The following is a 16,725-nucleotide window of genomic DNA, read 5'->3' on the forward strand; positions in this document are numbered from 1 at the left end:
TATAAAACATTCACGTTCGCCAATGCCGCAGTTTCCAACTTGTTCCAAGCTCTTTTTAACCGACATACTTTATAAAGTGGTTGCGTAACTTTTTGTATTATAAAACCCTATATTACACAATAGCGACCGCAGACAAATATAAGCGATGATTTTTTTAGTTTATGTTTGTTGAAGGTCACTTTAACACAATATTTGTTTGTAAACTTATAGAAACTGAAAGTAGAACAAGTTTTTACAGGTTTCTTTAAAAGAAAAGACTATAATTATCAAAAGGCTATATATTTTTCAATTTACTGAAAACGAAACAGGTATTATATATAAGTTCTAAAAAAGTTTTTTAAAGGTTGTTTTGAAAAGTCTTTTAAAATTTCTAGAAAATTTAATTTTAATTTTACGTAAAAACCTTAAAACTTATACTTGTTACAATATTTTTATTTCAACCATACAGAATTATAGTTTGTATTTAACTGTAGAATTTATTAAAATTCTTTAAAATTTATGATTATGTATTTAAACGGTGTAGTTTATTACTTTTTTTTAGTAGTTCTTGTTATAACAGAAAAAGGCTAAAACTATGTTGTTTAATCTAGTCTAGTTTAATTTAGTCTAATTTTATCCTAAAACTACGAATTATCTTAGCTCCTTAAGTCTAAAAGTCTGATACTAACATAGATTTTGAACCGACCAAAGAATAGCAGAGTAAACTTATTTAGTTTTATCATTACCTAACCACTAAGAAACAAAATTTAAAAAGGTCAACAAATAAGTTACAGCAAAATTCTTTTTTATTGATTTTAAAACTATTACGTGTAATCGTAATGCAAAAAAATACAGAATATCCATTTCAAAAGGCACTTAGGAAATAAAACAAAAAGTAAAGAGTTTATGTCAACTTTAAAAAAGACAAGTAAAATTTAACAGTTTTATAAAACAAAACACTAAAATGCTTGACACAAAACTAAAAAAATTCATATTTTTGCAATACAAGAGGTTACTAAATGCTAAAAAGTAGTCAAATTGTATATGTATTTAGTGCAAAGCTATCAGGTATACTTACAAGTTTAGCCTTTTTTTAGTGATGGAAATGTAATGTACTAACAATCGTAAAAGCGCGAAGAAGAAAAAGACATAGTACCTAACTACAAACTAAAAGAGTTCTTACAAAAAAATGTTGAAGCAGCTTGTCAGTTTATTTTCCAGTGAACCATCCCCACAATCTTCTGAACACTCCTCTCTTCTCTGGTGGAGGCTCTTCATCAACGACTGGTTCCTGAACCGGTTCTTCAACCACAACCTCTTCTGCTACTGGAGCTGCCTCTTCTGCCACTGGAGCAGCCTCTTCTGCTGGAGCTGCTTCTTCAACAACAGCCTCTTCTGCTGGAGCTGCTTCTTCTACAACAGCCTCTGCTGCTGGAGCTGCCTCTGTGGCTGCTGGAGCTGCCGGAGCTACTTCTTCTACGACAGCTTCTGCTTCTGCTGCTGGAGCCGCTTCTTCTACAACAGCTTCTGCTGCTGGAGCTGCTTCTTCTACGACAGCCTCTGCTGCTGGAGCTGCTTCTTCAACTGCAGCCTCTGCAACTGGAGCAGCCTCTGCTGGAGCTGCCTCTTCTACAACAGCTTCTGCTGCTGGAGCTGCCTCTTCTACAACAGCTTCTGCTGCTGGAGCTGCTTCTTCTACAACAGCCTCTGCTGCTGGAGCTGCTTCTTCTACAACAGCCTCTGCTGCTGGAGCTGCTTCTTCTACGACAGCCTCTGCTGCTGGAGCGGCTTCTTCTACGACAGCTTCTGCTGCTGGAGCAGCCTCTTCTACGACAGCTTCAGCTGCTGGAGCGGCCTCTTCTACAACAGCTTCTGCTGCTGGAGCTGCCTCTTCTACGACAGCTTCTGCTGCTGGAGCTGCCTCTTCTACGACAGCTTCTGCTGCTGGAGCCGCTTCTTCTACAACAGCTTCTGCTGCTGGAGCGGCTTCTTCTACAACAGCCTCTGCTGCTGGAGCGGCTTCTTCTACAACAGCCTCTGCTGCTGGAGCTGCCTCTGTGGCTGCTGGAGCGACTTCTTCTACGACAGCTTCTGCTGCTGGAGCAACTTCTTCTACAACAGCCTCTGCTGCTGGAGCAGCCTCTTCTACGACAGCTTCTGCTGCTGGAGCGGCATCTTCTACAACAGCTTCTGCTGCTGGAGCGGCTTCTTCTACGACAGCCTCTGCTGCTGGAGCTGCCTCTTCTACAACAGCTTCTGCTGCTGGAGCGGCCTCTTCTACAACAGCTTCTGCTGCTGGAGCTGCCTCTTCTACGACAGCTTCTGCTGCTGGAGCTGCCTCTTCTACGACAGCTTCTGCTGCTGGAGCGGCTTCTTCTACAACAGGTTCTGCTGCTGGAGCGGCCTCTTCTACAACAGCTTCTGCTGCTGGAGCGGCTTCTTCTACAACAGCCTCTGCTGCTGGAGCTGCTTCTTCTACAACAGCCTCTGCTGCTGGAGCTGCCTCTGTGGCTGCTGGAGCGGCTTCTTCTACAACAGCTTCTGCTGCTGGAGCTGCTTCCTCTACAACAGCTTCTGCTGCTGGAGCTGCTTCTTCAACGACAGCCTCTGCTGCTGGAGCAGCCTCTTCTACGACAGCTTCTGCTGCTGGAGCGGCTTCTTCTACAACAGCTTCTGCTGCTGGAGCTGCTTCAGTGGCTACCGGAGCTGCCTCTTCTGCGACTTCTTTAGCGGTAGCTGCTGCTTCTTCAGCGGGCGTCTCCACTTTTATGCTCGATGCAATTTCTTCTTTGACGGCTTCCGGAATGACATTTTGTTGAGTTGGTTTGACGTCTACCTTCTGTTCCGCAACTGGTGGAGGTACGTCACCGTCTGTGGTCTTGGTAGAGAACATCCTGGGAGCCATCTTGGAAGTCCTGCTAGCTCCGTAGCGCAGAGAGACGCTTGTTTGAAGAAGAGATTGGATGCGAGCTGCCCGTGAAGCCATTGTTCCTTGAATTACTTATTTAAAGCTGAAGAGTTTTGTTATGATTTGATTTATGATAACAGACCCGTAAACTTAACTTATAGCAATTTTTTAATTTAGCTTAAATTACACCGGGGATGTCGCCTCCTTGGGAATGGTTTTGGCTATCAGGGGCAGTAACTAGTAAGGGGCCTAAAAATCAAAAAAGTTATTTTCTAAGAAAGGTGTGTTCTTAAATAAAGTTAATAATGTGATTTTTTTTCTGCAAAGTAGTAAACTATGAAGTATGTTTTTGGGAAAACCTGCTTTACATGTTACATTGTTACTTAGACAGATTTTTTTCTGTTTTGTTTTACTTACACTAAAACTTTTTCATAAGTTAAGTTGACTAAACTTGAATAAAAATACCCATAAAAGTATAATTTGAGAGTAGAACTTACGCAGATAGCTTTTGTATTTTTAAAGCTTATCAAAAAAAGAGATACTCCGTAGAACTTTGTTTATTTTATTTAGTTAACTTTTGAATTACTTATTTTAATCTGATATTAAGCACAAAAGTTAAGTTATAGTTCAAGTTAGCTAATATTAATTTTATTTAAAAAAAGAAAATTATCCAAAAATAAAACTTCTTTGAAAGTTATTAGTTTTTGTAAGTAGATTTATATTACTGTTTAAATACCTGTTTTTTTTGTTTATGTACAATAAAATAACACTTTTTAAAAAGCAAGCATAAAACGTATACTTTAAACTTTGTAAAATTAAGACTAATAATTTTACTTCAAAATTTACGCTCATTTTTACTATTACCTAATTGTATAACCTTCAGAACATGATTTATAGCAGTGTATTTGCTTATGTTATCTTTGTTTGCTTAACATAATTATTTCATACAAAGAGTAAACAAACTTTGTCTATTTGTTTAAATGGTTATTTTAAAAATAAACATCATTAATTTTAAGTTATTGAGAAACAGTTGTTTCAGTTGTCTCAACATTGTGAACACAAAGTTTTATGTATCTAGGCGTTAGTATTACAATTAATAAAGTTACAAATACTAACAATATACTAATAATTAAATTCAAACTGTACTGTTTTTGTTAAAGTTTAGAAAAGTACCGAAAATTAAAAACTATAAAATATATATTTTTTAATATTTTGTCATTGGGTTCTAAATAAAAACAGGCTTACTTATTTTACATAGTAACTTAGTACAAATATTAAACAAAATTAATGTTATTAATTTTTACTAAATTTATATTTTACCTTAATTTTCAATTTAAATTGCTTTAATATAAATATTTCATCTATAGATCTCGTAATTTTAGTTAAAATCCACACAACTGATATATTTATTACAGTGAGACTCCGTAGGCTTTATGGAATATTTAAAAAGCGTTTGTTGTTATACTTAAGCGAATTTACTTTTTTCAACTAGATACTGTATAATAAGGCGCATTGAACAAATATTTTTCGTTTCTTTTTTATTAATGTTAAACAAAATTTTGTTTTATTTTATCAATTAAGTTCATAACATGATTTTCTAGCACACTACTGCAACGAGACGATTATAAAAAACGTCGTTTGAGTAACTATAAAACTACTAGTTAGATTGTAATAAAAACATTATCTATAGTTCAAAAATTAACAATCTAAAAGGTTTATTTTAAACAGTTTGTATGCTAAATAAAAGCTGTTATAAACTAATCGTTGTTTCTTAGACATAAAATATTCTTTGTACTCGTTATTTTATTTTACAAAGAAACTTAAATTTCAGTTTTCTAACCTGACTATCCAACGAATAATCATGTACCTTTTTACAGAAAGTATAAAGTTTAATCATTTTTAATAATTTTTTTTTGGAGTACCGTTTTACTTATTTCAAAATGTTAACTTTTTGTGTTCCTTGTTAAACGATTAAAATATCTCAACTACTTTGTAATAACTTTGCTGAAACAAGTACAAACTAAAAGCTGAAGACGCCGCCGACAGTAAATGCCTTGCAAAATATGAAAAGGCTGCAAGCATACAGCTTCTTTTGTCGTCTCGCTTGGTTGCGCAACTGATTGTGTAACACACGGTTATGTCATTGACCACTAGGGGATGTAGTGAGCAAACTTGGTATGTGGCATTGTAGCAAAAAGTCTGCAATTCAATTCGCACTCATTCTTAACTCTTTGCTTTATTTTAAACAAAAAAGTCGTTTTGCAGAGGTAAGTTTGGTGGGTTTAAACTTTGTCTACAGTTTTCTCACTTTGCTTATTTGTACATTTGTCATGTAATTTAAAAAGGTCCCAGTAATACGTTTCAATTAACTAAAAACGAGAAATTATTTTGTCTTTTTTCTAAAACGTTTTTTTAAAACAAGTTGGACCGAAACTTGTAATAAATAAGTTTTTGTTTTACGCAAAAGTGTCTAACAGGCCTAAATAAAAACTAAATTAAAAGTATAAAAACTAGAACTAATTAAAATTTTTAAAGATATGCTTATAAAGCAGAAACTCAAAGAACTAACGATTTGAGTAATAAATTCTTTAAAAATAACGCTAAAGAATATATATAAAAAAAATAATTTGAATATCTTTTTTTGTTAAATTAGCTAAAGTTGCATTTCCAATGAACTAAATAACTAACTTTTGAAACTTGCGTTGTTAAAATTAAGTAAATAGACAGTCAACTTCAGATAAATGTTTATAGTTCTGAGTATTTTATGTAACAAAAAAAACTTTTTATTTTTATCAAAAAAGGTCTTATTCAAGATAGTAAACGAAAAAGATTTTCCTATTGAACTGTTTGATACTAACATTTACTATACGCTCTAATATCTAAGTATACCTTAAAAACAAAATTTTACTCTAAATAATTGCTAGGTTAAATTGTTAAGATAGATTTTTATTGACAAATTATGTTTTTTAATTACAATCGTCTCAAATGTCATCCACTATCCAGTTTACTTAAGTCAATAATTTGAAAGCGTTTTAAAAAGGTTTTACGTTTAATCAAAAATGTAATTCGTTCTTTTAATTTGTCAACATTTTGTTTTTGTGTACTCCTTTTTTTAAACAGACAAGTTGGTATACAACTTCTTAAAAGTTGATAAAGTAAACAAATCCATCTGTAAGCAACTAATAGCTTAGCCTTAAATTAACAAAAGGTATTTAAAATGCAGTTGCCTTATGATCTTATTGCAGTTTGTTGCCCGGGCAAAAAATAGCGCTTTATATAAATTCGTTTATTTCATAATTTCAGATTTTAGAAGAAAGTAAGTTAACTCTTTGGTATTAAAATTAGATTAGCAAGCAATAAATTACATTGAAGTTAAATAAAGATAATTTTCATTTAAATATGGGTACGCTAAAAATTAAAGAAAATATTCATTAAATAAAAGTAATATGTACTTTATCTTTGCACTTTTTTAGATTAGTTTTTATAATACTAAATTAGTTAAGTTTTTTAATTTTGAATATTAACCATTGTACGTATAAGGTCAACTACTCATATACAATAATCTGTAATTATAAAATTTAAAGTATTGGTTTAACACAATTTACCTTATACGTAGACATAATTAACAAGATTAGAATTGTATTACAGATACTACCCATTCTTTGAAAAAAAACAAACAGAAAATTTTTGAAATAAAACAAAGATAGTTTAGTTTAATTGATTAAAGAATAGCCTAAATTACCAAAAAAATGTTTATAGTTCTGTATTTTGTACAAAATTTATATCTAAAGTGTTGTATAAGTTTCTAACGAGAATAAACCCATTATAGTAAAACCGCTAGAATGTATAAAAAAACTTGACTGTTTTAGCACAAATTAACTAACATTAAGTAAACATCTTTTTGTAGACATATGCTCAACATTTATCTCAACTGATTAGAAAATCTTGCTAGAGAAGCTATGTTATATACATATAATAGTTATAAAAGTTTCTTAAGCTTTTCATGTTATATGTGTTTTAAATTTTTGTTTTTTTTAATAATTATAAGACATTTTCTCATCGGCTAAGTAATCATATTTTCAGTAAAGAACTAAAAAATTCATTCAAAATTAATTTTCCATTGAAAATAGCCTAACAAGAAAATATTCAAACTGCCACACAAATTGACTGCGAAACAGAACAAGAAGGTAAAATTGAAATTTTATATTAGTCTTAATAAAACTAGTTTTGCTTCAATAAACAAATGGTATGCTTCTTAAGTTTTGATGGTTCAATTATTCTTTTACATGCAGTACCTCAATTGAAAATTTTGTATCCTTGAAAAGCTGTTAAGATTGCAACATCTTTGATTAGCTAAAATGCACCATTTTTTTTTAATAAAAATTAAGGTTAAAATCTTAAACAAGTTTTCTATACTTTTTATACAATAGTTACTTCATGCAATTTTAGAAGTTAAGTCAGCAATAAATGATAAATGGGCAAAAGAGGAGGAAAATTTAAGATAATGAACTTATTTTTTATGGTTATCAACTATCAGGTTTTTAAACATCTTTTTTTCGATTAGAATTAGGAAAAATATGCATTTTACGAAAGTTGAAATTGTTAACACAGTAGACTGTTTTACTTAATAACTTTAATTTTTAGAACAACATTTATAAAGGTGTTTTTAAAATACATCTTCTGCATGTTTATAGAAGTTTTTTTGTTAGATAATTTTTATCATCTAGTTGTAAACTAAAAGTAATGTGCATTATGAAGATGTAAAGATTATGAAATTTTTAGTACTTGCTTTAGCACTACTGGCAGTTAGCAAAAAATATTTGAAATTTAATCGTGATGTCATAATGAATGTCAATTTAAAATGCAAATTTGTAAAAGGAAACTATTTACTATGCCTTTTAAAGTTTGCAATTAAAAATGCAGTAATAAATAACAAAAGTATTAAACGGTGCATTGTTTTAAAATTATAAAGCTAAATTTTTCTAAAAAAATATTTAAGGTTAATTAATAAAGTTTAAATGGGACACGTTCAAAATCCACCCGATCAAAATCCACCCAGTCAAATTCGAGAACCGCTTACCGATCGAGGGCAAGGGTTGGAGGTAACAGCGATTGTAAAAAGTAAATAAAAAGTGAATAAAAAAGTACAAAAAAAATATAAATAAATCAATAAATAAAGAAAATATAGAAAAAAATTGGGTGAATTTTGATAGTATAGCAGTTTAAATACACTCAGTTGCTCGTAAAAAATAGATTTATGTGAAACAAACTTTTATCAAATTTTATTATAAAGCAGTTGAAAATTGGGGTATATTATAGCAAAATCTCCAAGTCTTTTGCTGTAGTAATTTTTTAATAATATTAGATATTATTATGATTTAGTTTTTATTTAGTTTTAGTTTAGTTAATTATATTAGATTACTTCTATTTAGTTTACCATTGCTAGAATCTAAATTTAATCAATATAAACATTTAATAAATAAAAAATACATTATAAAAATTAAAAATACTTTCACTGTTACCCCTAATCCTTACCCTCGGTCAGCAACTTTTTTTTATTAAATTATTTTTTAGGTTTTAATAATTATTTTTATTCTATTTATTTTTTGTTTATACTTATTTCTTTATTTTTTTACTCACGTCCAAAATGTAACTCGTGCAAAAATGAACCTTGGTGCAAAATCGTCATCGTGAAATTTTGTGCCCTCGTTTAATTTTGGCTTTTTGCAAATTTGGCTTCGTGCAATTATGTGCACTCGTGCAATTTAGTAACCTCGTTCATTTTTATCTTCGTACAATTTAGACCCGTTCCAAATTTTAAGTTGTTAATAACTCATTTTAAATCTATTTTTAAATTAAACTTTCAGTTTGTTTTGTCTTTAAGTTTAACCTAAAATTTCATATCTACTTAAACCGTCTGAAAAATCAACTAGTATTAGTTAGTTAATACTTTTTAGTTCTTATTTAAAATTTATGTCTTCTTAGATTTAATTAAACTAACGAGATTATTGAACAATATAGTGTTTAAAAAATACTTTTTGAGAAAAGTAAAAACAGAAAAAAGTATATGTATATACCAATAAACATTGATAACATTAAACAATCAATTTATTTAATTGTAAATACTTTTTTTAACACTACAACAAAAAAAATTTAAAACAAAAACAGTAGACATTAACTTCATTTTTTAAATTTTATTTTAAGCTACAACGAAAAAGTTTATAGTATTGAACAAAAAAAGTGCGACCCCAACTTAAAAAAGTTTAGACACGCCCTGGAACTATACAATCAACAAATACTTTACACAACCAAGAAAAAAACAACTAATGAAAATATCAACTTGACTGATGCTTTTTGTATCTGAAATGTATATTTTGTAAATATTATACTGTTTTTATCAACTTTTAATTTGATGATTTCAAGTATACTATTTAGTTAGATGTTTTGTTTAATGCTATTTATTTATATTGTTTATTAATCGACAAAAATAAAAGCGTTCAAAATATTTGGTCCTAAGACCTGGTGCACGAAAAAAACCTCAAACGTACACCACTTGGATACCTTTAAAGTATTGTCCAGGGATACAGTAGGAATGAATAGCGATTAAAGTTATCACCGTTTTGTTTATTTTATAAATTATGGTATGCATTATTTAGGTTTTAAAAAGTTTTGTTGTTTGTCATATAAGTATCTACAAAAAGTTTGTTATTTGTCGGTTAGTTCATTAATTTATCTTTTTTACAATTTTCAAGGGAAATTTCTTATAAAAGTTTAGATATCTAATTTATGTAAGTTGTAAAGTATATATGTTAATATATGGTGTTTGTTAATAGATATGTATGTTTTTGTATACATAATGTTAATGTATGATTGTTTATATCAGTATGAATTAATATTTATGTTAGATAGTTATCATCTGAATCAGTTATTGGTACAGTATTACCAACAGTTTTTTTTTGAAATCATAATTGTTTATGTTTTGTTAATAAAAATACTGATGACCTGGTATACTTCTTATATATGTTATAAGATTTTAACATTTTTCTATGTTTTGAGCTACATATTTACATATTAACTTCTTAAAATCGTAAAAACTATGTCTTAAAACTCGCGGTAGATGAAAACTTTAAAATATACACAAAAGTATAAATTTATATAAGAACAGGAAAAACTCTAACTTAACTATTTGTTTAATTACGTTTTTTGAGAACATAGTACTAAGTGACTAATATAAAAGAAAATCGTATAATTTTATTTACTATTATATAAATATAAGTTGACAATATTTTGCTTTAACTTTTTTACTGTTCAAAACAAAATATTGTCGACTTATATTTAAAGTTATAACTTTAATTTATAATTTTTTGACATTTATATTAGTAAATATATTTCAAGTATAAATTAATTCATTGATTTTTTAACATTCAATATTTTTAAATTACTTCACTGCAGTTATCATTAAATAGCTGTTAAATGATTTTTGTTAAGTATAGAAGGTTTAAACATAATTTTAGTAAGTTTTAGTTTATTTTGGAGCTTTTAAATCTTTAGATATCAAACACTTGATATGTTAAAAAAATGTCTATTAGTTATTAAAATAGAAAATATTTTATTTTAGTTACATAGAATAAAAACTACAAAACGTTGTAGTGTGTAAAATTGTCAACTTAATTAATACTAAAGATAATTAAACTTGATTTTAGTGTTCTTATTTAATATTGCTTGTTTATTTGTTGATATATATCATGTACTAAATTCCTAGAATAAATGTATCAATGGTAAAAGTCAAAGAAAAATTTTGAACTCTGTGAAAGCAAATAATAACCAATCAACGACCAATTTAAAGTTAGTTTCGTAGCAAAACTCTTGTTAAACTGTTTAAAATTAAAAATTTTACAAAACATCTGTTACTTTAAGTTTAGAAGTTATCTTGTTATGTTTAGAAGTTCTTTTTTTTTTTAATTTTAACACGTACTTAAAAAAATATCTTACCCACAAATAAAAACAAGTTGAGAAAAAAATGTAAACATAAGAGTTTTTTACGCTAAGTAGCTTCTGGTTGATTTTAAAAGTAAATCTTAACATGTCTAAACATAAACTTCTTTATATCAGTTAAATATTTATTTAGTGCTATAAATACTTTTGTAATTGTATTCCAAAGTTGTTAAAAATAAAGAGATTTTGTAAGTAATTCTATTATCGTTCAATTTTATCAAATGTCTAATTAGAAGTTTTAAGAATACTTTACAAGTTATTTTTGTATAATTTTAATGAAGCATACTGTTTAGGTATAATGCCTGCTTTATGTAGTATAACATTTTAGACTATTTTTTTGGCTTTAAATATTAGGAGAGTAAATTTATTTTTAAATTCTCTATCTATTAAATCAAATGTTTATATTTTCATATTTTATAAGTTTGTTTATCATTACATATTAGATTATCAATTTAAAACTCTAATTTAGTGCATTTTTTTACCGCATATAAAAATGTTGTGCAAAAAAAATATTTGTGTGAACTTAATATAATTTTTACTTATATTTGTAAGCTCAATTTTCTAAAAAATTTAATAAATATAATACTTCACCATACGACCATAAATTTGTATGCTTTCTTGACAAACATACGTGGGTAAACCAGTAACAAAATAATAAACAGCAATAATCAACATATACCAAAAAATCTACTCAACAAGATTAGGTTGTCTCACAGGGAAAGAGATGTTAGTAGTACAGAAAATGAATATTAGTTCAGAAATTCGGCAACATTTGATTAATAATTCGAAATGCTTTGAAAGCCACAATGTGAATAATTTCAAAAATATATCAAAAACAAATAGCTTTTTACATTTAAAAAACTCTAGAAGAATTTTAAATATTGAGCCTAAAACAAGACATTTTTATTCAAACAAAACAAATCAGTTTAAACGATCTTACTTACTTCGTCGAACCTACGTTGATTAATTGTATGATATGTTTAGTTTTTTTTTTTAGTACAGTCGTGTAAAACTTTCATTTCTCTGGTTTCTCTTTGCTTTATTTAGTTAACTATTGTAAGTTTATTACAATTTATTAGTTTTATAAAGGTTTATATTTTTAAATTGTATCTAGTTAATATTATTACAGCAATAGCAATCACGAGTTAAATACTGATGAGCATTGTCGAAAAGTACTTCTTTTTATTTGTTTACGTTTAATAAAGTATTAATAATATCTAGTTGTGTACTAATATAATAGAAAAACCATTGTTTAAGTCTAAATAATTTGTCTTAAAGTTTAGATCACAAGAAAACTTAAAAAAAAAAATTTCAAACAAAAAGATTAAACTAAAATCAGAATTTCATAAAAAAATTGGAAATATTATAAATTAATCTTATTAATAAAAAAAAAAAAAAGACATAAAAAAATCGAGTTTGGTGCTCAAAACAGTAAGTTATAAAATGTAATTTTTAAATATTAAATAAAATTTTAAATAGGCTTTTTTCAAAAAGCACTGCAAATTAATAGATTTATAGTAACTTAAAATAATTAGTTTAGAATATCAAACTTAGTTTTTGTTTTATGAATTACGTGATGGACTAAAAAATTTAAAAAGTTTTAGAGAAAAATTTTTATTTAAAACTGCAATTATTAAAATTATTTCTAAAACTTTGTGCTGGCCTTTTTTTAAGTAACCTCTAAAAGTTTTTGAATTCACACAAACCGAAAAACAGATTGTGACTGCAGTAGAAATCGTGCAAACATTCCCCTGTTCCGGAAGTTTGTTAAGTTTGTTCCAAACACATGCGCAGTTCTGCGGCCCTCCGTAACTATTCGGTTGCCCATCGTTCCACCGAAACAGGGTATTACCCGCGTTTGGGTCGAACTCTTCGTTGTTTGTAATGAACTTCCATTTATCTTCCTCGTCACGATCGGTGATCCCGACCCAAACTGTGTGTCCGTTGGACTTGACTAAACTGCGGATTTTCCTGCAAATAATTTTGTGACGTCATAACATTGTAACAAAAAAACAAAACCTTTTTCAGTACTATTACAACTAATCGAATTTTTTAACATATCTAAAAAAATTCGATTAGTTGTGATAGTACTGAAAAAGTTCCATTTCGCTCCACGTAAGTTAAAAAAGTTTATTTCGAAGCTACTTTTTTTATAGTCATAAAAATTATTATGTAACTTCTAAACAACTACCAGGCCTGTTGTAAAAGTTTTCAAGTCGATAAACATAGTAACTATGATGTCATAAATAACTAAAAAACGAAATATTACAGCACAGCTTTTTTTAAACTTCTTGCTTAATAGTCGTGAAAATTTGTATTTCAGACAACTTTTATAAATCAATAAAAAATATTGTAGCAAAACTTAATACCATAACAATAAATTATTTTTGTAATTTTAATTTTATCAAATTATTAATAGGGTTTCTAAGATTAACAAAATTTGTTCAAATTACTTTTATTTTATTGTCAAAGTTTTACATTTTTTCTTTATTGTATAATTTATAAAAAGAAAAAAACTAACTTCACTTGCTTTTGTTTATTATGAATATAACAAGCAATAACCCAATAAAAAGTAAAAAAGGCCTTAAGGTTATGGCAACTGTGCTAGTAACCTAAACTTTGTGAATTTTTTTCATGTTGTTCTTAAAACCTTAAACTGTTAAGAGACTATATGTTTTGATATTTATTCAAAAACCAGTGAGGTTTGACCATTGTTGTACAATTGTTGTTAGCTTGAAACATAGATTTCAAATTAAGGATTTTTTGTCATTTAGTAATCTGCATCACCCTTTGCTAAAAACACTCCGCGCCGTCACTGATATTTAATGTACATAACTTACAATATAATATTTAGTACATTTAAAACTAAATGTGTATGTTGAAACAGTTTGTGCTTCAACTTATTCTTAATTTTTTTCAATTTAAAACATCAAAATTGTCAACCAACTGATGATATTTTCGTCCTTGTGGCTTCATATTAGTTGTTATTAGATCTCCACCCATTAGAATGCATTCCTTTCTAATTTGTTCAAAACTTCCAGCCTTTGAAGTTATTTTGAACGTGTACTCATCTGTTTTAAGAATACTCTTTTACATTTATTATATTAGAATTTTTTCCAAGTTGTTACTCTAAAATTATAATGATATGTTGAAAACTTCGTTTTTTAATATAATGCGATATTTTTTTTTTAAATCAAGTAGTTAGAATGTTTGCAGTCTCTAATTTGACTTTTCATTTTACAAGACAAATAATGGTACTTTTATAAACAGTCTAAACTTAACTTTAAAGTCAAAGTAAGTGACAGTACAAAAAAAAAGTTTCACATGTGTCTATTAATATAAATTAGTTTGGTAAATTGGTACGTTTTCGATATTTCTGGAATAAATAAAATTTTTGACATTACTAGTTTTTTGATTAATTTTGTTTAACTACTTATAAAATTAAATTCGTTTATAGCATTATAAACTCACAAAATAATAATTTAAACTAGTTTGGTTTAAACAAACTTTTTTATTTTATTTACAATTACTAAACACTTTATAACACACTACACTGTAGTAAACTTAAGTGATATTTTTTTTTTGAAGTTATTTCATGACTAGTTTGAGGATTACTTTCTTGTTTTAAAAATTAAGCTGCAGTTTACTTTTGTTATTTTAAATTTTACTATTTTTGGCCGCTTAAAAACTTTATAAAAGTGTTTTTTAACTACAATTTAATTATAAAACAACAACTTTTTTTATTTTGAGAATGCAAATGAAAAAATATTTGTCTTTTTTTTAAAGACTCTTTTACTTCATATAGTTTTCGTGACTAGAAATATATCGATAACCTAAATTTTCATTGAAAAAAAAAACTTGGTATGATAAGTACTATTAAATATTAAGAAACTTTTTCAAAATTCTCTTCATCATATAGTTTTAAAGAGCACTTGTAAGTTTTAAAAGATTCTATCTAGAGTTAATATTGAGAATGAGTAAGGCTTTATTTTCACAAAAATTTTTTATGTTGTTAGTTTAATATGTTTTGGTCAGTCAAATTATTCTGTTTTTGATTATTAATTTTCTTATTAAAAGTATGTTGTTAGTATATCGGTAATTATTTAACATTTCTATAAAGTATCATCACTATTAAAAGTTTTATAGATTATTATAAAGTGAAAAAGTATACTTTTTTTTAACAGTAAGCTAAAGAAGTTTATACAGTATTTAGTTATAAATTAAAATTTCCTAGAAAAAATTCTATTACGACATTTACAAACTGGTAAACATAGTAATATTGTAATTATCTGTAAATTTTATGAAAGATGGTTTTTTGTTTGCATTTTTCTTATTTAACATTAAGTCTTTAATTCTAAAAAAAAACCTGCATTACAATCTGGTGGTAGTTTAGGAATCCAACTTCCATCTTTTTGGCAAGTCAAAGTGTTTTTACTTTTTCTAGAACGTTTAAATGGATCTTCACAGGAATATCTTATTTTAGAACCAGACCAAATGATATCTTTTGTTTCGCTCGGAAACGATTCATAAATAACTTTAAAATCGCTGTGACTTGGCTTGGGTGGTTTTTAACATTCTGGTTGATTTGTTTACTTTTTTTAGGAGTTTTAGCATTTATGAAAAGTTTTAAATTTTGATGTATTTGTTAACGATTGTCAGTTAAAAAAGAAATAAATAAGGTAGGTTTATTTGAGCTATAGTTTTTATTTTATACTAGTCTATTTAAAAACTTTATCTAGAAGCTTTAATTGTCTTACAAAAGTTATGCAAAAACTAGAATGTTTTTCGGTTTTGTTTCTAAGCTTTAAAATTACAAAAAAAATCGTTTATTTTACATAAATAAACTTAACCATTGCTTTAGTAATATTTAATTTACAAAAGTGTTATAATCATAGTTGGAAAAGATTATAAACGAACTTATAAAAAAACTCACTTTTTAAAGTCTGTTTTGGACAAGTAGAATACTCAGTCCATTTTCCATTCAAACATTTTATATATGACTTGAGTACTGACTTGAATGTTTCTGTTTCTTTACCGTAATCACAAGTGAAATTTAATAAACTCCCTTCAAAGTAAAAATCAGATAATTCATTGTCGTAAGTTGCATCTGGTATGTCAGGTGGTTTACCACAGGCTAAGGTTTTTGAAATTTACATTAACTACAATAAAAAAAAATCTGTATAATTTTAAATAAAAATTTGATACATGCTTTTACTGCAAAGTAAAACTCAAGCCAAAAAAGCGTTTAAAACTATACTCTAGATGACTTTGAATTGAACCTTAAATTGGGTAAATAAAAAAATCCATAATTATATATTTCTAAAAGATGTATATAAAAGTAAGTGATACTAAGGGTTAATTACACTTGTTTTAGAAAAAGCTATAACGTAAGGGCAGTATATTTTAAAAGTTTTATGTATTCGAGTAAAAATATTTTCTATTAAAGTTGTGGAAAAATAATCTAGAAATATTATTCAAGTAGCAAGAATAGTGCTGTACGATTTTAATATTTTTTGTTTTATAAACACTACTTTAAAAATTTAAAAGCAGAGTGTATCATAACAAGCCTAATAAGCATTCAGGATTAAGAAAATGACTGTTCCATTTTCCATTTTGTTGGCAAACATATTCGGATATATTAGATGTTAGTTTATAACCGTCGTTACATTTAAAAGTAACAGTTGTACCAACAATTGACCTATTTCGTTCTGGTTTGTAATTCACCACAACTCTTCCATTTAGTACAAGTTCGGGTAGTTTCGGACAACCTTAAACAAATTAATAAATAGATTAAAATACTTACAAAAAAAATTTACGAATGTATATTTATTTAGTTAAATATA

The 16,725-nt window shown here is 27.7% G+C and overlaps 1 protein-coding gene across 1 annotated transcript; it reads right to left on the reverse strand.

The window, feature by feature from the left end:
• Positions 1 to 767: 767 nt before the first annotated feature.
• On the reverse strand, positions 768 to 2,983 carry LOC145841556 (uncharacterized). Its single transcript, XM_082948913.1, has one exon. It carries the CDS (start codon positions 2,963 to 2,965, stop codon positions 1,190 to 1,192), a length of 1,776 nt encoding a protein of 591 aa, XP_082805039.1. The 5' UTR covers positions 2,966 to 2,983; the 3' UTR covers positions 768 to 1,189.
• Positions 2,984 to 16,725: the final 13,742 nt, after the last annotated feature.

The sequence above is a fragment of the Thalia democratica genome, chromosome 7 (assembly GCF_965202585.1).
Source record: "Thalia democratica chromosome 7, ktThaDemo2.hap1.1, whole genome shotgun sequence".
Lineage (NCBI taxonomy): Eukaryota > Metazoa > Chordata > Thaliacea > Salpida > Salpidae > Thalia > Thalia democratica.